At 42.5% G+C, this 19,125-nt stretch overlaps 1 protein-coding gene across 1 annotated transcript in view; it reads left to right on the forward strand.

Moving 5' to 3' along the window:
- The window catches only part of ALDH1A3 (aldehyde dehydrogenase 1 family member A3), a 35,024-nt gene that overhangs the window by 1,693 nt on the left and 14,206 nt on the right, over window positions 1-19,125 (forward strand). The window contains exons 2-7 of the mRNA XM_042876201.1: window positions 1,674-1,778; window positions 7,850-7,990; window positions 10,631-10,760; window positions 11,263-11,324; window positions 14,017-14,145; window positions 16,598-16,711. Of these exons, the coding sequence (XP_042732135.1) occupies window positions 1,674-1,778; window positions 7,850-7,990; window positions 10,631-10,760; window positions 11,263-11,324; window positions 14,017-14,145; window positions 16,598-16,711 (681 nt within the window). The remainder of the gene's footprint in view (window positions 1-1,673; window positions 1,779-7,849; window positions 7,991-10,630; window positions 10,761-11,262; window positions 11,325-14,016; window positions 14,146-16,597; window positions 16,712-19,125) is intronic.

The following is a 19,125-nucleotide window of genomic DNA, read 5'->3' on the forward strand; positions in this document are numbered from 1 at the left end:
GGCACACTTTCTGCTTTGCAAAAAAATATATTATTTTTGGTTCTGCCAGTTACCGGGCTGAGGGAGAGGGAAGAAAGTCTATCACCAATAATCTTGCTTACAGAGCAGCTTAATGCTTGTCCCGGGTGTGTGATGGAAGTGGTCTGTCCAGAATCTCGTGTCCTGCATTTGGAGTATGCAGCATGAACAGTTGATACGCTATTCTGTTTCATTTCAAATCATGGCACCAAAGACCGGGCTGTGCTGTGTGGTTCCCAGAATGGCATCAGCATGTATGTTAGTTTTCAAAATAGCGAATCTTGTCGCCCTTGTTTTACTATTTCTCATAGAAATGTTGCTTTCTGTTCTCAACCTTCTCATGTAAAATAAACGCCTGGTGCAGAGATGGAGGAATGACTCCCCTGTACTGAGGTTGTGAGTATATGTCTGACTTTGTAACTTCACACTTCTTGCTATCACCTCTCATGCTTATTGTGACTTTTTTCAAGGGGAACAGAGGAAACCTAAAGTGGAAGTGTTATCTATTCCTGAAATAGCTACCTATTATTTAAGTGCTGCATTTTAATTTCTAATAGTAATTAATATTTCTAACATTGACTTCATGTGATAATTTCCTGGCAGTGTTTTCTTCCTAAGCCTGTATGAAACAGGTGGGACCAGAAGTGCAGTATCTGCGCCAGTTATGTCTCAAATACTTCTATGCAGAAATAGTTGGGAGGAACTCCTTTCAGGAAAAAAGCTGCCCAAGGAAAAAATATGACCCAGAGCAGTGGGAATTTCAAATGTAAGGGATGCAACATTAATCTCCTGGTGGTGCATAGAGAGTCGTAAACAAGATTGCAAATGTGGAAGACTTCCAAGTAAAAGTACTAGCTTACAGCCACTAATAAAGATTACTTCATCTAATCTTGATTTAAAAAGTATCTTTATTTATAAAACATAACACTGCCAAGTTAGATTGCAATGTGGATAAGATGCATGTTGAATCAATTAATTGTATATAGGTATTCATGTTCTGTTTACAGTGTGTAACAACACTCTAGTATTTAATGCATTTTTAGTTACGCAACGCTGGGACTGTTTGTTCTTGCTGTGGAAATGCAATATTTTGAAATGCTTAAATCTTGTCACAGATGACTCCAATGACGTGGGAGGCTCGATCTATCCCGTGGCAAGGCATAGTGGGGTAGAACCAAGCCTGTTCCTATCTTCCTTTGTGGTGCTGAGGGCAGTTATGGAAGTAGCCCAGGGCAGGAGTAACCAAGTAATATTGCACACAGACACTTTGCTTGTAGCATGCAACAAGGGGCAACTTCTGCCTGAGCCCTTTGGTTTTTCTTGGTGTCTCTTGCCGTTCCCATGGAAATTGATTTCTGCAGTGGTTTCTTTCTCATTGCTAAATTATGGCATCACACTGTGTGGGGCCCCATCCTCTGTCTTACTTTTGCTCAAAACTAAGTGGGTGCATGAAGGCTTTCTTGTCCATTCTTCTGGCTCAGTTGGAAAACTGCTGTCTGTATCATAAAGTCTCACTGGGATGGATCGAACGCACCATCAGTGGAAGCTGAAGAGCATTGGGAGCTGTGAAGAGTACTTCTGTGATTTTTTTCTGTTTTGTCTGCATCAGTGTTGACCTTCTCCTACCTGTTCTGCTCATTTTGCTCTCTCCTCAGATATTTATAAACAATGAATGGCATGAGTCTACCAGTGGAAAGAAGTTCCCTACCTACAATCCCTCGACGCTGGAGAAAATTTGTGATATTGAGGAAGGAGACAAGGTAAGTGTTATTAGAGAGGAGATGCAAAGGAGTTAAAGGGACTTACTCTCTTTTCATAAAGCATACAGAGGAAAAGCTGGCTTTTAATGGCATATGGCTATCCAGACTGGGAACTGGGATGGTGCATGTGCTGCTTGAGGATTACATGGGTTGGGTGGGATCGGTCTTGTCTAGCTCAGCTGAGTCACTTTCCCTGATAGGAACTGCCTACCAAATACTGCAGGAATGAGTTTCAGCATCATTCCAGCTTTATAGAGCTGGAAGCAAGCAGCCATGCTGAGGAAATAGTGATGACAACAGACATACATCCCTGACAGAACTCGTGTGTCACTTTTGGAGTGGTTTACATGCAGTCTGCATGACAGCCTGTTGGAATCACTGGACTGAAATTCACTTTTTAAAAAAATATGATCAACAAATAACCTGTTTGGGAAAACTTCAGCTCAGTAATGCAACACTGCTCACTTTCTCCTAGCAATTCCTTATGGTTTCCTTTTCTGACTGGTGTTATGGGTTCTGGTTACCTGCACAAATGTGACAACTGTCATTTAAAATGAAATCGGTATCTCTGAAGAATTTCAGTAGTCCCTGGCTTTGGTATACTGTAAGTACAGTTGCTTGGGGCATAACAGCTTGGTTTTGGTAACCGTCTGAGGTAAGAAACAATCAGATGCAGCACTTTGTCCATAACAGCTAATCACATGTGGGCCATCTGGACTGCTCTGTGGGAGAGCTGGCCTAAGACTTGCTTTTGACTGTATGTCATGGGAAGGTGATTCACAGCTTCCCTGATGTACCAGGGCTTTGGCTAATCACCATTCTGGGCAGTAGCGACTGGCAGTGTGTACTCTTCTCAGTATCTAAGCTTGCCTGTTGCTTGCATGCCTTGCAGAACTTCTAGTAAGAGCTGCATTAGATGGAAAAGTGCAGCGTGGTTCTGGTTTTTGTGCTGTGCAGGTCAATAGAGCCTGATAATTTTGGAGATGGGAGCAAACTTGTGTGGTGATGCAGGACTCCCTGCAAATGGTGCATAAGGTAGCTGTTCTCTTTGGATGCCACTAAAGCAGTCCCTGAGGCCTAGTGCCATGGTGGATCTGTGAATCCATGGGACAATTGTAGATGTAGACAAAGCTTAATGTATGTAATTCCTCTGCATTAACTGGGCAGTACATAGCTCTATTTAGTGGTATGTAAACAGTGGAGCTGAAGCAACTCTGACGCAACTATATTTTGCGAGGCAGAAACCATGACTCCACTACTCGCTGAGCTAAGTGTCTCTCAGGCAGTTACAGAGCATTACATGAGTATTTCAAGCCTACTTCTTAATTACTTGGTAGAGAAAATTCTTAGGTGGAACTGAAAGGCCAGTCCTGTGCCTTGCCTGCTTGAGACTTGCCCTTGCCTGAATTCAAGGATGGCTTTTCAGCTTGCAGGAGAGTCCCTGCCTGTGAATACTTGGTAAAGGTGCCTGACTCTTAGACATGTAGAATAATTGCATGCAAGAATGTATGCTAGATGCAGCTGAAAGCTTCATCTACCCCTTTACATCAGATATGAATTTCACTGTAATTAGGTTTGTACGAGGAACTGAGAAGAGTCAGACCTGCTAGTGGGTTAGTTAACAGAATTGGAGTGGGACATGTTCCAAACCAGCTGTTAGGCTGCTGGTGATACGTAATGATGTCCCACCACCCTCTGGGCAGAGTTCCCTGAGAATTCCCATAGCCAGCTTAATCATCTCCATACTTAATCTATGACCCCAATCTATTGGGGCAGAGCTCCCTGTTGCTACAGAAAATGGTGAGTCGTGGTGCTTTTCAGTGTTCTGTCTCCTTGGGCCGCCGTGCTCAGTTGTGTTGGTGAGTATTGCAGCAAGGGTAGCAGGTTCTGGCTTCAGCTGTGCTGTGCCAGGCTTGACTCTGCCTTCACAACTTGCAGGGAGCAGGACTCCACTTCCTTAACCTTGTTCAGAAACCTGTCCTTCCCTGGCCACACCAGGTATGTTTTGCTTGGATTACTTGTGAGAGGTGGGAATTTGGCAGCTGATGTCTCAGTGGTGACAAACAAGTCTGGTGCTGAAACCTGGCCTAGAAGTCTAGGTGTAAAGGTTTTGTTTTAGACTTTAGTCACAAGATTCAAGACACAATTTCTCTTGGTGAATAGTTGGGGAATAAAGGGAAGTTTCAGGTGGAAAAAGAAGCATTAAAAAAAAAAAAAAAGCAATAACAATATAAAGCAGCAAATGATTTTACTGGATACCTGGAGACTTCCTGCCTCCAGAGTAATGGCTTAGTGTCTCAAGTGTTCTCCAGCTACGATCAAAAAGGGATAACTTTCTTCATTAGGTTTTTGACCCTCAGAAGTGGTGCAGCCCTGGAACTTCTGCTGTCCCTTGCTGTGTTACTGTGTCAAGGAAAAAAAAATACATTAGCTGTTATCATTTTTCTAGTCCTATTGGTAACACTTGAAGATAAGCTCTTCTAGTAGATTTCTAATGTCCAGTAAGGATGGGAAAAAGGAACTCCATTCTTAAAGGAATTGCCACCTAGCTGCCTGGCAAAGGTGCATGGCTGGCACTGAGCAGGATGGGTGTTATGGATCATCTGTCGTGGTCACTTCTGTGCAGTTTGCTCTTTGGTAGTGTATCTTTAGAGGGTTATGAGCATGTTTTGTTCACAGGCATCTTTCCCACCTTCAGACTATGGATGTGGGCTGAGGTAAGAGGCTGCAGAAGCATTATTCCACACAGCAAGCTCACAATGCCATAGATAATGGCTTGGGACACTACAGACTGTTAAGTTGCTCTTTGTAGCCAATTGAAATTTTGGCTCTAAAGTTAGAGCAATGAGAAGCATAGACTGCAGGGGGCTAGCTGGAGAGTGGCTCAGCTGTGAATGTCTTCTAATTGGGCATGCTCCTGCCTGTGTTGGAAAAGTGCCTTTCTGAGGATGTGCACAGTGGGGATTCTCCCATGCAGTTCAGGTAAGGTAGTCAGCGTGGAGTGTGCTCCATCCCCAGTATGTCTCCTTACTATCTGGATCAAAGCCATATTGTCTGCACTGAGCCTGAAGCAGGGCAAGGCTTTTTCTGCAGATATTCTCCCTGTTCACCAAGGCACTGGAGTGATGGTCTGCCAGGTGCTGAGGCAGGAGAGAGGAAGAAGGGACTCCATAGAGATGGAGCAGTGGTGAGCAGAATTTGAGGTAGAGAAGGAAGGTGGAGGACATGGCTTAGAACAAAGAAATCATGAGTTTGTTCAGGGGAAAATGGCATGCGGTTGTGTAACTGGGGCTTGTATCATAATGCAAACATCCAGGGTGGGTATGAAGGTTTGCTGGCATTTCCCAATCCTGCGTTGCTTGGCTTTGCAACTTCAGTGTTCTCTTAGTAAAGCTTTTTATGTAATAATAAATCTGTATAGATCAAAACTGAGCACCAGGTTGCATGGACCTCTTTGTGGTTTTGTGTGCTGCAGGGTGTCCTTGGCACTCTGACAGTTAGAAGTCTGTCTTTGTCACGCATTGTGCCTACCTATTGCAACATGCTTGTAATGAGCACACCATTCAGACTCCCCTAATGTCTAGTCATAACAGGATGGATTAAGAGCAGCATTTCAGCCTTCCTGAAGGACTTCCTTGTTTTTGCTGGTCTCTCAGGCCTATAGAAACTGTGTGAGCTCACAAGGTCTCACTTGGTGGTGCTACCCCTGAGGGTGTTTTGGGGAAGCTTTTGTTTGTAATATTGACTGTGCTCTCTGAGCTGCTGTGCGTGCCCTGCAAATCCAAGAAAAGGGGATGAGAATGAATACAGTTTCAGTAAATATTCACCCCAGGGCTTTTGGATGGTATCACCATGGTGCTTCTATCTGTTAAGATACACCCTTTGCTGTGCCTCCAAAGATACAAGCATGTCAGGTAGTAGACTCTGCAGGAGAAGAACAAAGGTCATTGCTTTTATGGTTTTGTTTGCTTGTTTTTGTTTTTTCCACCCCAGTACAAATGATTTTAGGGGGAAGAGGCTCCAGAGAGTATCTCTAGCTTGCAATCAAAATGAGAGACAGCTTTGCTGAGACATTTTGGGCTTCACCAGACCACCACTACCACTTACAGGAGCTGTAGCAGGGCTTGGGTGCTCCTTTGCTTAGAGTGGAGACTGAAGTCCTTTGCATGTGCAGCCATCTCATTCTTAGTGCTGCGAGTGCCAGAGTGGTAGCAAGGCTTAGCACTGTGGCCATGAGGTCTTGATACTCCCAGCCTGATCTCAGGAGGTGACTTGTTGCTGCTTTAAACCTGACACATTCTCCTATTTTTTTTTTGTCTGCTTTGTGTCTTATAATGTTGTCTTATTTTAGCTTAAGCCCTCATTTGAGCAGAAAGGATGAGGAACGTGTAAGTGTACAGTAACTGGTGATGCCTCTTGGCTTCTGTGGTGTTCCAGATTAAGTGCACAGAAGCAAACCATTCTGAAGCCCTGTTCTGCCTGTGGGGACAGGCACCAGGCAGGATGTGCCTGCCTGCATATGGTGGCTGCTTGCTACCTCTGCTTCATAGCCATGCTTGCTTGACCAGAGCCACTCTTTACCTCCTGTAGCAACTCAGGTCTCTTGCAATTGTCTCCCCATCAGTGCTCTTCTAAAAGGGTGTAGTTTTCCTGGCAGTGTATGTCAGAGTACTTCAAAACTGTGCAATCTTATGAAGAAGGAGCCAAATTTAGTTTAAGATGCTACTTCAGTGGACAATGACTTGCTGTAAGCCAAGTGTATCTCCCCATAACACTTTTCTTGGTTGAGTAAAACAGGCTTTCTTGTGGTGGGAGAGCAGCCAATCCTTGCTGGGTCTGTGCACAGTAGCTGAATCTAGTGTGATCAAGTCTGAATAGACAAGCCTTGAGAGAAGATCTATGAGAACAGCTGGTGAAGAGCTCTGAGGAGCAACAAGGCCTGAAGTCCACCCGCTTTAGCCACGTATTGTCACAGAATCACAGAATTGTAGGGGTTGGAAGGGACCTCCAGAGATCTTCGAGTCCAACCCCCCTGCCAAAGCAGGTTTCCTACTATTGTGGTGAAGTGCAAGGACTTCTCCATAAGCTGAAGGATACAGTGAAGTATGGGCTGCACCAGACATTACACAGAGCAGGAATCTGATCAAAGACAGTATAAATGGTGTTCTGTGTATGCTTGGGGGTACAGTCTTGGCCTCATGGATGTTGATGGCAGTGTTCCATTGGCTTCACTGAGTCAGGAGGTTGCCCTTGCCATTGCGTTTTTCAGTTGTTGTATGTTAGTGGAGGGGAGAAAGGAGGAGTCAGGGCCATACTGTGGCCAGAGCATCACAGGAAACTTTGCTGGGCTTAATGAGAAGTGATGGAATTTGTTGCCCTCCTAAGTAGCAGCTTACAAAAACAGAGTTAGATTTGATCCTGCATGCACTAAAGCATTTGAGAGAGTGGCACTAAGTCCAGGTAGGTGAAATGACTTTCAGAGCACTAGACAACAAAAACCCTTACATCTGGTAAAAAAGAATCTTGAAGTGCAATCCAGGATTTAAGGGAGCTTTTTGTTTTTGTATGGTAACTGTTACTGGCATGCATTCAAGCGGGATGTAGTGGTGGGATCTGAGCAATGATTGTTCCCTTGGATAAAACTGATCTCTCTCATGGGGGACTTTCCTTCCCACATTTGTGTGGACCAGACTGATTGATGGAGGACAATAGCCTGTCAAGCTTAGGGAAGCTCCAATGGGAACAGAATTGGGATCTCATTTTTTCCGTCCTTTCCCTGGTGTCACATCCTGTATCATTCTGGATTATTTTATAAACAAACAAGTTGCGTAAAATTACTCTTCAAAAGCCCTGCTGATACTTTGACTTTCAGGTTGTTTGTCAGCCCAGACCAAACCCAAAATGGCTTGCAGGCTTGGTTATAAATCCAAGAGTAAAATGGAGGTGATCTTCTCAGAAGATTTGGTTTTAGCCACCACAACATCATCTAGGAAGCAGCTTGCTGGGGTCTCTGCCTTTGTCCAACATCTTCCTTGTAACCTAACCTTTTCTTATGTATGTCACTGCTCTAGCCTGATGTGGATAATGCTGTGGAAGCAGCAAAAGCAGCATTCCAGAGGGGGTCTCAGTGGAGACAGATGGATGCCTTAAGCAGAGGACAGCTCCTACACAAGCTGGCTGATCTTCTAGAGCGAGACAGAGTCATCCTGGCAGTAAGTATTGTGATTGGATAGTGGACTTACTGGAGTAAGTATTGTGATGAGCTGTTGGCTGATAATTCAGCTTCATCTTTAACGTTTTGCTGCATCCATCTCCTGTCACACTACTTCCTTTTAGGGGCACTTAAGGAGGAGGGAATCCTGCAGAAAGGTCCCATCTTCTAGCTCTTCTTTTTCCTGTGTTCATTGCCTTAGGCTGTAGGGAATGCCTGATAGCTTTTTCAGTGTCAGTGGGCTTCAGTACGTGTAGTGATGTTTATAAAACCTTCCTGGATTAACCCATCCTTGTGTTAGCCTGAGCTTTGTTACTGCAGTCCTGTACTATGGATTTCGGTTCCTCCAAAGAAGAACCATAGTTCAGTCCTGAACTAGCTCCTGTTCCTCTTTCCAATGGAAGTAAGACATTTGTGCCTGCCCTTTAAGTCTGAGATAAACAACAGTGCCTCCCACACGGAGAAACAAATAACAGTGATACAGGACCAAATTTCTTTGCTGAGCTCTGGCACTAACTGTATATGTTCTTTGGAACTGGATGCACTCCTCCCTCCCAGCCCTCCTTCTCCCTTCCCACGTGAAGGGTAGAAGAATCTAGGCAGAAGTCATAGCTGATCTTCACTGTTCTGCAGAATGATTCTGGGGATCATAGACAGTGACTGTTAGTTATCTATACTGGAGTTCTTATTCAAGACCTTGGCTGGTTATTGAATTGATTGCAGATATTACTATTACTTTTATTTTTAAAGCAATAAATATGTTTCTTGGTTTTAAGTTTATCAATGCTCTTGCATCTCCTAGCTAAGATAGTATCTACATATTTGAGACAACAAGAAAAAGCCTATAAACCACAAAGGAAGGAAAAAATGCACAACCAACCAAATCTGCCTCAGTCCTTATTACAAAAATGCAAGGCCAATTTGACTTTTTTTTTTTTTTCTTCAAATTTCTTCCCCTAAAACAGGGGGCTGGAAAGAGACTCTTGTTGGATGTCATCCAAAGTTTAGAATGTGTGTAAGTGGGATCTGCTACTTTTCCACTGAATGTACTGGCTCAGGAAAATCTCTTGATAGCTGTGAGGCTGTGTTAACTTGGACTTTTGCACTGAAGAACTACTGCTAATGATTTCCTATCCTGTCCTAGAAGAATCTTTTTGGTGCAAAACAAGGGGAGTAGGACCTTGGCTAAGATGTTCTGCAGCTGATAAGAAGCTTTTATGTTGGACTTGCACATTTGTACAAATAGTGCCTACAATTCCTAGTAGCTCTCAGCTTAGAGCTGCTATCTGTACTTCACTAGCTCAACTCAGCACTCTTACTCTGCACTTCTTCAGGAGCAATGCATTTGTGTTGCTCAGTGCTGTTGTATGCAAGAGTTCCTAAGTTGATGTCCCACTGAGAGAGCGTGGTGTGTGGGGTGTATTTAGAAGTCTGTACTTGCTTGACTGTTTCAAGCTAGGTCTCTTCCCCCAGTATGTTCTCTGTGAACCATGCGATGTCCTCCAAGTTGTGTAGAACAGGCTTACAAACTCCAGGTTTGAAGGCAATTCTGGCCAACAAATAAGACGAGGGAGAAATAAGTGTGTGCAAATATGCTCTGTTTATTTTCTGCCCTTTTTTAATGCAAATTTAAAGCAGCCCCCTTTTCCACAAACCAGGGCACTAATTTCAAGCTTTCTGCTGTCCTTCTGATCTGGGATGACTTTCTTGGCATTGCTACTTTCTCTGAAGGAAAACCAGCCCTAGCTGCTTTGGTTGCATGTTAAGTAATCACTTAAAAAATCAGTTGTTTTAGCAGACATTCAGAGTGGATAACAATCCTAGTCATTCCGAGGGGAATGTCTGTTTAGACCCTAATGTCTGTGGAATATGACAGGGTATGACTTCATTTGTAAACAAAGATGTTTCAATCTACCAAGGGATATTGCTTCCTTTATGGATGTGCTGGCTTTTTTCACCAATATCCCTTTTAATGACCTGAGCAGAACAAAGTATTCACTTAGCTAATGTTCAGAACAGTGAGAAGGGTGCAGTCTGAGACTGGTCTTCGTTTAAAGCTGCTTGATGTCGGTGCAGCTTCAGTGAAATAACTTCTCCCTTGCAGTTGTCTAAGCAGAGATCTGAGCCCAAATGTTACTTTATTAGAACACTGTTTAAAGAAAAAAAATGTGTTTTCTATCATCCTGTGGATAAAAGAGGCATTTCGGAGGTTGCTTTTAGGACAATGAGGCAGAAAAATAAAAGGAAAGTGGGTCAGGCTGATTTTAGTGGCACCATCTGGAGTCCAGAACATCTGTGTCAGAAGGTCAGATACAGTGAAGTCAAGGGACTTGCGTTCCTTCAGAATGGTGCTCCAGACCACAGCCACCTCCTGGGCTCTTACAGAAAGTGTGCATTCACTGCAGTGATTGAGCAAAGCAACTTGTGCCTTTATCAGTGTTAGTGGGTCCAGCTGCCTCTATTCTACCTGACTTGTACTAACTAGATCTTCCTTTAAAGTGAGGGAAGGAAACTGTCTCCACAGCACAAAACACAAGAAAATTGAGAGTGTTTTTCTGAAAGATATTTTTGTTTTTAAGAAAAAAACTATGGATGTGTTTGACAGTGCACATAATTTATTGGTTTTTCTTTTTTTTTCCAGACTTTGGAAACAATGGACACAGGAAAACCTTTTCTGCAGGCTTATTTCATTGATCTGGAAGGTTGTATAAAGACACTCCGATATTATGCTGGATGGGCTGATAAAATCCAGGGCAGGACTATCCCTGTGGGTAAGTTTCTTCACACCCAAAATCAGGACTGGAAAGGGATCAGGCTTGATTGGACAAGTGACAGGCATGGAAAGATCTGCTTCTGAAAACCTGTAATGGAAGGCATTTATTTTCTGTCTCAGGGTGGATTTTAAGTGGTATCTTCTGAGATTCAAACTCAAATGAGGACTATAAAAATGAGGACTATAAATGCCTGGATAGATCTCTGGGAAAATAATGGAAGGACACTGTCAAATGTTCTAATAGTTAAGTTTTTTCAAAAGATCTTCTAGACTACAGACCTAGAGCAGTCACAGTGCACCCTTGGACCTATTCTGAAACGGATCCTCCTCCACTTGAGGTCACCTGGAGGTGTGTTTTAAGATCAGCAGAGAGAGGATTCTTTGTCTGACATGGTTTTGGATCTGTCTCCAACCTCTCTGTTTGCAGTCATCTTAACTATTCCTGTAGAAGCAAAGATTTTTACTGTGTTTTCTTTTTCCTTTATTCTTTTGTTTTGCAGATGAAAACTTTGTCTGTTTCACCAGGCATGAACCGGTGGGTGTTTGTGGAGCTATAACTCCAGTAAGTAACAGCAATGGTGCCCTTGGAAATGGAGGAAGTGTATGTGCATTTCCCTATCTTGTACTGCAGCCATTTGATTCCTAGTTAAGTGCAGCTGTTCTGCAGTGAACTCCCATTTCAGTTGCTTGATGTAGTTTCTTGTTTTACCCCCATGCCAATTGCTCTTGGCAGTGCAAAATCCTCTGCAGTGGAAGGGTGGGTCTCCTAATCAGTTGCTCTGTTCCTCTCTAAGGATGACAGCAGTCACCAGAGAGCAGTCAGAGCTCTCTGACTCTTCCACTGCTAGGACAACCATCTTGTCATTACATGTACTCGCTTCTTGCTGCCTAGAGCTGATGCATAGTTTGGAGTTTCAGAACATATCCATTATTAATAACTCCTGGCTGTTCTCTGAGCTTTCTGTGATCAAATCTCACTGAATGCAGTTTTTCCTTGAGCTTTCTTTCTCTGCTTAGGGGACAGCGTGGCTGGTTCTTGAAATACCTCCAGTTTTAGTATGTGCTGCTTGCTTTGTTTAAACAGACAACCAGAAAGACTTTACAGCTCTATGGGAGACATAGTTCATTCCCGTCTGGTTGTAAAATGCTTTGAACATGGTATCCTACAGGCCATGAAGCAAGTGGTGGTGTGCCAAGATTCTTTGGATACTTGGATCAGTGGAGTCCATGGAATATTTTGACCCATGGGATCAGGTTATAAGGGAGATGGGATAAAATGCATATGTGGTTTGGGATTTTCTGGACCCTGCAGATACCAGGTCTGGACCAATTCCCAAAGACATCTGGAGAAATTCTACCTTTTCCTTTAGCTGGAATGAGCCTGTAAACCTGGTGATAAGATGGTAAAGTCTATTTTGCCCTATGAGGGTTAGGCAAATTGGGAAGCAGTTGTTATTAGTTATCAGGCATTTGGCTTAATGACACCTGCATGGCTTTTCTGCTTGAATAAGCAAAGTGTCTGCTTGTAAGCAGCTAGAATTTGTGATGCAATATCAAAACATTAGGTATATCAACAATGATCATTAGTGTTATAAGCATAATTGATCATCAATTAAAAGATATTTCACTGTTATACTTAAGCCACCTTTGGCACTTTTGGAATTGATCATTTTAAAAGCCTGCATGTAGGGTGCTTCGGAGGGCCACTGAAAGGAAAATAGTGGGACTTCTACTGTTTCAGGTGGGCCTTACACTAGCAATAAATACAATAATAAGACCAGATTTGTCTCAAGTTCAACACTGTTTGCAAAAAGCATGATTGGGGTCAACAAAGCCACATCTGTCTCCAGTTTACTTAGAACAAATCCTCTTCAATTTTTTTTCCAGTTTGATCTCTAACACGATCAGTCAGTGGATGTGATTACTCCAACCTGATATAAAAGGATTTGTCACTGTTCTGCATGTCTCCCTAGGCCAATTAACAATCCTCCCTTTTTACTGTGGCTTGATTATACTTAAACAACCCTCTTAGTGAAGGGCACTTTTTAGAAGGTGCATCATATGACTGAACTTTATCCCAGGGTGATATTGCTAGGCAGCCTTCATATCTGTTTCTGTTACTTTCACCAGCCATTCTGCAATAGAAAGGTCTCAGTGGAGTTACATTGTGCTCTGAAAGTGTAGAAAAGTAGTGAAGGTGCAGGTGGCCAAAGATGAGAATTCAGGCCTTTGGAAGGTTTAGGAGAGAAAGACAAATGGGTAAATCATAGAATGTGGCCATTGGAGAAATCTCTGAAATGAGACAGGTCTGGAAAATGGGAAGAGAAAAGCTGAAGAGCAGCAAATCGACTGAAGTTCCACTTTATCTCTGGGTTACAACAGAACTCATCTCTTAAAATCTAAACTGTTAACTTATTTGTGAGTGTGAATTTGTGGATTCCAAACATGCTTAGCTTCTTTCTTGCTAGCTGAGGGCCCACGGCTTGAGACTTGACAAGAAGTCCCCTTATTGTTGGCCCACTTCCATCATCCCTGAAGCAGCCTTAATTATTTTTAATGAAGAAATCCTTTCTGTTGCCAAATGACCTTTACTGAGATTCAGTGTGAGCTAGATTTTTCCACTTCTTGCTTAGGCTCCAAAATCTACAAATACACATGACCATGAGACAGATTAGCACAGAGGAAGCTGATGTGGACTTGTTCCTGATTCCAAATAAGAAAACTAATTGGAAAGGAGCGTTTTACAGAATGGAGGGAGACTAAGAGCTGCCCTGGACTTTCATGACTGAACAATCCACTGAAGCTTTCTAATTATAAACCTGGAAATGAATGATACTGTGCAACTCCTAACTCCTCAGGGATTAGCTAATACAGAAAACTGAGTTTCTTTCAATGAGCAGCTTCAATTCTCCCATATAAGGACTCTGTACGAAAGTGATGCATCAGAACACTACCTTCACCATGGTTTCTGTGAACAGACAAAATTTTGAAGTGTGATCAGACTTCTGTGAGCAATGAGGTTGCAAAGATTTGTTCGAATTAGAGTTAACTTGAGCACTGCCAACAGTATTTGGGATCTCAGTGTGGTACAGGAAGATATGCTCTGTAGACCAAGAAAATGCAGTATTGTAAACACGCTTTTCTTTATGGCTATCCTCCCAGTTGCTGGTTTCTCCCTGAGCTGTCTGAAAGTGGGAGAAGCGCTGTGTGGAAGTGAGTAGGTGGCTGATCCAAATGACCTTGTGTTCTTGCAGTGGAACTTCCCATTGCTGATGCTGGTTTGGAAGATGGCACCGGCGCTGTGCTGTGGAAACACTTTGGTTATTAAGCCAGCTGAACAAGCTCCTCTAACATCACTGTACATTGGCTCGCTGATTAAGGAGGTAAGGAAACCTGAATAACACACCTAGGTACTTTTCTTCTAAGACCGTAAGAGTTTGAATTGTCTGAGTAGGTTTGAAAGTTGTTAAGTATATGATGAGGTGTGAGAATGACCTGTATTCTGCCTCTTTTCCCAAAGGCCTTCCTGACTGGCAGGGGCTGGATGACAGGTAACAGAGCACAGAACTTGTAGGCTTTCCTCCTTCTTTAGGAAGCTGCTGATGCTTTTATTTTTCTTCCTTGTCTTTTACTTTCCCAAATGAGCAAAAAAGTTAAAGCTCAGTTTTATTAGGCAATGGGACAAAAAGGAATATGGTAGACAACAGTGAGTTTTTAAGTGAGATAATTCAAAAAAGACAGTGATTGCCATAAGAAACAATTCTTCGTATTTCTGTGGTTTAAAGAAGAATTTAGCTACATCTGATCTTTAAGGCCAACTCCTATATAGATGCAGAGGGAGGGTAATAAGCTGAGATCTCAGAGTGTTGTCTAGGTATTGTCAGGTAGGATCCAGAGTGCCCTCAGATCTAGTTACAGATATGGTGGGAGGTGCACAGTACCTTCCAGGACTGGTTAATCCTCAGCCTCCTACAGTTAATTACATGACTAACTGTGAATGAAAACTAAAAGGTTTGGAGGTATGTTTTTGCCTCTCAGCTGGAAAAATCTATTTGTTAGGCTCAGTCTAATGATGAATCTGTCTGTTCTTGGATAGATGAAACGTTAGTAATTGACACAAAGGGCTGCTTTGCCTGCAAAGGAAGTGTAAAAGCACTTCCACTTAAGTGTCTCCTGCAGCTCATTGACTTGATAAGATTTCACAAGTTTAGTGAGCATAGGGTGCAGTTGTCATTACTTCTAGTAGCCCTGCCATGCAACTGATCTTTTGCATGTCATTCTGACATACAGCTCTTTGAACACTTGTATAGCATTTCCCCACAAAAAGCAGCTCTGTTCTGGTAAGGTTAATATTTTGAGCTGAAGTCCAAGCTGTCCATTTCTTGCAGTTGTGCTTCAATACAGAAGTACAATTAGGGCAGAATAATTTGATTTGAAGGTGTCCCTTTCTCCACCCAAAACCAGCTAGACTTCTTGAGGGCTTTTAAAAGAACAAGTTCAACTTTTTTTAATCTTTAAAAGGATGCAGGTGATTTTTGGTATACAAGCAAAGCTATGTGTCTGGTTGAAAGAAATAATATGAGGCCAGCCAAAATATTTTGGCTTGCATTTTTGCAGAAAAACAGGAAAAAAATTTAGCTCAGGGAGACTATTTTTTTTTTTTTTTTGTAAGGTAGTACATAAACAATTATTTCAGTTTTCTGTATTAGGAAGGAACAGCTTCATGTACTGAGATTTTGTGTGGAAAGGGCAAAAGGAAAGAAGCAGGTGTTTAATATTCTGCCATTCCCCTGTTAGCAAATGCAGGGAAAACTGCCTCTGCAATCAGTGGTAGGGAAGGGCTAGCTTAGAAGAGCTTAATCCTTGAAACTATTATTTCAGGAAGTAAAGAACAGACCAGTAAGTCCCACACTTCTCCTTGTGCTAGAATTTCATCTGAAGTTTTACCATTTGTCTCTTTTGGCAAAATTACTATTTGGATAATCGCAGTTGTAAATGTGGTGGAAACTGGCGTACGTCTGTTACCATCTGCTCTTGTATTCCTGTTTTATTAGGCCCATCATCTAGTGAGGTTTTACTGACTTCTTAATCCCTCTGGCCCCTGAAGAACCACAAGTGTCAACCTTTGTTCAAAACAAACTTTCATTCATTTACCCCTTGGTTCCATCTGCAAAGAAGTACCTGGGGGCCAAGTTTGGCCAAAAGACTTGCTCTTGTTCGGTTTGACGTTGGGACTCCTCCAAGAATTCTTACTGAGCCTTGGCATTTCCTAGGCATGGCTGTTATTTTCACCCATATCTATTCCAGCTGATAGCACACAGCCGTGTTACTGGAAAGTCTGGAAAATACTGATGTATGTAGTTTGGGCTCCTTGTCTGCAGCTTGCAGTTCTTAAGGTCTACATATGCTTTGAAGTACTTTATCATTCACTAGGCATATTAAAGACTTTTTTTTTTTTTGCATATCTGTTTCTTGTATGTTAATAGGGAAATATGTTTGTGCCCTTAACCTGATTTCGGCGAGATTAGTAAATTCAGGTGGTGCTGTTCATTATTAAAGGCTAAGATGTTTTGCTCACTTATCTTCCATGAGGCTACATAGATAAAGGAGTTTTGCACAGCCTTCCTAGAAATGCTATAGAAATGTTTGCAAGGGAAATGCTGTAGAAATTACTGTGATTGTTTTTAGGGTTGGTCCTCATCCATAAGAATACAGGGCAAGTAATTCAAGCATCCTGGGAACTGAACTGCAGCTCTCAAGAGTGCAGAGAGACTTCTGAGTGTTCAAAATCCCTTAAATCCCTCTCTACAAAGCTGTATTTAACCTCTATTTTAGGTGGGTTTCCCTCCAGGTGTGGTGAACATTGTGCCAGGCTATGGCCCCACAGCTGGAGCAGCCATCTCTACCCATCAGAGCATTGATAAAATTGCTTTTACTGGATCGACAAAGGTAGGTGATGGATTCCTTATAAAACACCTACTGTGCCTCTTTGTATTTGCTTCTAAGGCAGCAATTCATAGTAGATAATACCAATGAAATATCAGTTATTTCCAACATTATTTTCCATCGTGCTCTGTGAGACAGGATTTCTCAGAAGTGCTCAGGATTTGTCTAGGTCAGGTCCATCTCTTTTTACTACCAGTTCCTGTGCTTGTGACAATCCCACCTCTGGAAACTGGGGTTTTGCCAAACTGCCACATATCTATAAGATCTGTAATAGATGTTCTGACACAAGGTAAGACAGTCTACAGGAGTAACTGGCAGTTATTTAACATCATGTCATTGACCTGATGGAGCTTCTGGACAAGTTTGCTTGCTAATCCTGCCCTGCATATGTGTGTAACTGGAAAACATGTCACTCAGAGCCCTGAAGAATTCTTCCTTGGCATTAGTTAACTCTGAGCTAGGACTTAAATGAAAACATGGCCCTGTGCCTACAGCTTCCTCCAGTGATGCAGATGGGATTAACATTTGAGTGTCTTTTGAGACCTGCACAGTATAGCGCCTTTCTATTTGTTGTTTTTCCTGTAAGCAGCAATAGCTGCCTTGCATAGGAGGGGGGTGGCAGTGAGGCCTCTGCAATATCAGACACCTACAGCCATCCTCATCTGTGTAGGGGAATGGAATGCATGGCTTGGCCTGGTCTATAGAACTGAGATACAGCTGTGACACGCACATGAATTTGTCTCTAGTAATCGGTGCTGCAATTTCTCAAACAAAAGCATGCTTATAAATGTGACTGTTTTTTTTCCACTCACTATTCTAGACTTTTCTTGCAGTGTTTATGCACAAACCCTGAAGAAGGGGCAGCGTGCTAAGAATGGAAATGCTAACACCAATAGGTTCAGTTAAGGCAAATGTAGTCTCTTTGCTTTTATTTCCTTGAATAATATTATTTTTATGATCTTTTGATGACTTTGTGCATTCTAATGCCTATACTCATAATTGCAGAGTGTAATCAAGTTACTTAATTATTGCTAATTACCTTGAATGGAATTCTTGGTCAATAAAGGTAAATCACTAAACATTCAAAAGCTATTGCATTTAACAACAGTACCATCTAGTGGCTTTGTGTACATACTAACTGCTTAACTTAACCCAAAAGAGGGTGTGTGTTAAGCCTCTGTTTCTGTATAAAAAAATAATGGGAACAAATGTGAACTCAATAAAGTAAAAGTTCACAGTGAGCTCTTACTCTCTTGATAGTTGGCCTAATCTCAGAGCTTATCCAGATACATACTTCTCTCCAAATCCTAGATCATAAGCTTTTAGCCCAGATTAGATGCTGGCTGTGTGAAAACAATAGAGCTTATAGACTTTTCCAGCCCACATGAATCTGTTTGGGTTTTTAATGAAAAAGGAGTATCCAGTGGATTAGGGGCATAAGGAAAACCTCAGCTGCTGGAACCTATGGGCAAAAAGCTCCTATAGATGCTGTGCTTGTCTTTCTAATCCATGGGTGTGCAGGAAGCACCAAGGGAGATGGATTCTTTGCTAATGTGTGTGTGATTTAGAAGCGTTTTCTTCCCCCTCCACCCATCTGTGAGTTCAGCTGCACCTCTGCAGTGTTTGCAGCATAATGCTACTGTTTCTGAGCCAGGAAGTAAAGCTAATTCAAAATACATTTTGACTTAGTTTTTAAGCCCCAGCTTGGGCTCAGTGCCAGCCTGAAAATGCTGATGACAGACTAGACTCCATGAGAGCTTTCCCATCTAGATTTCTTTCTTTCCCTCAGTTTGACTTGCTCCTCCTTGGCCAGCTAGCTTGTAGTAACACTTCTTGCGTAGCTACGTTCATCTGCAGCATGGTGTATCACTTCTCCTGTCTCTACGGTTAGGCTGCTAAGTGATTAGAACTGATCTGTACTTCTACATTCAGGACTCCATCTTGAGTTACAAGGGCAGACCATGAGAAATGCTGACTTGGAATTGCCAGCTAGCTGCCTCATGGAAACACAGAATGGTTTAGGTTGGTGGGGTCAGTAAAGGTCATTTAGTTCCAACCGTCCTGCCGTGGACAGGGTTGCCAACCACTAGATCAGGCTGCTCAGTATCCCATCCAACCTTGAATGCTTCCAGGCGTGGCACATCCATGGCCTGTCTGTACAGCCTGTTCAGTGCCTTGCTTCCCTCAGAGCAAAAAATTTCATTGTAATGGCTCACTTAAGTCTCCCGTTTTCTAGTTTAAATCCATTTCCTCCTTGTCCTATCACTATCAGTGTAAAAAAAATTGGTTCCCCATCCTGCTTGTAAGCTCCCTTCAAGTACTGGGAGGCCACAGTGACGTTTCCTCTCACTGAGTCTTCTCTTCTCCAAGCTAAACAAGCCCAGCTCCTAGCCTTTCTTCATACGAGAGCTACTTCA

Source organism: Lagopus leucura, unplaced genomic scaffold, assembly GCF_019238085.1.
Source record: "Lagopus leucura isolate 7727_CA_CO unplaced genomic scaffold, USGS_WTPT01 Super-Scaffold_100015, whole genome shotgun sequence".
Classification (NCBI taxonomy): Eukaryota; Metazoa; Chordata; class Aves; order Galliformes; family Phasianidae; genus Lagopus; species Lagopus leucura.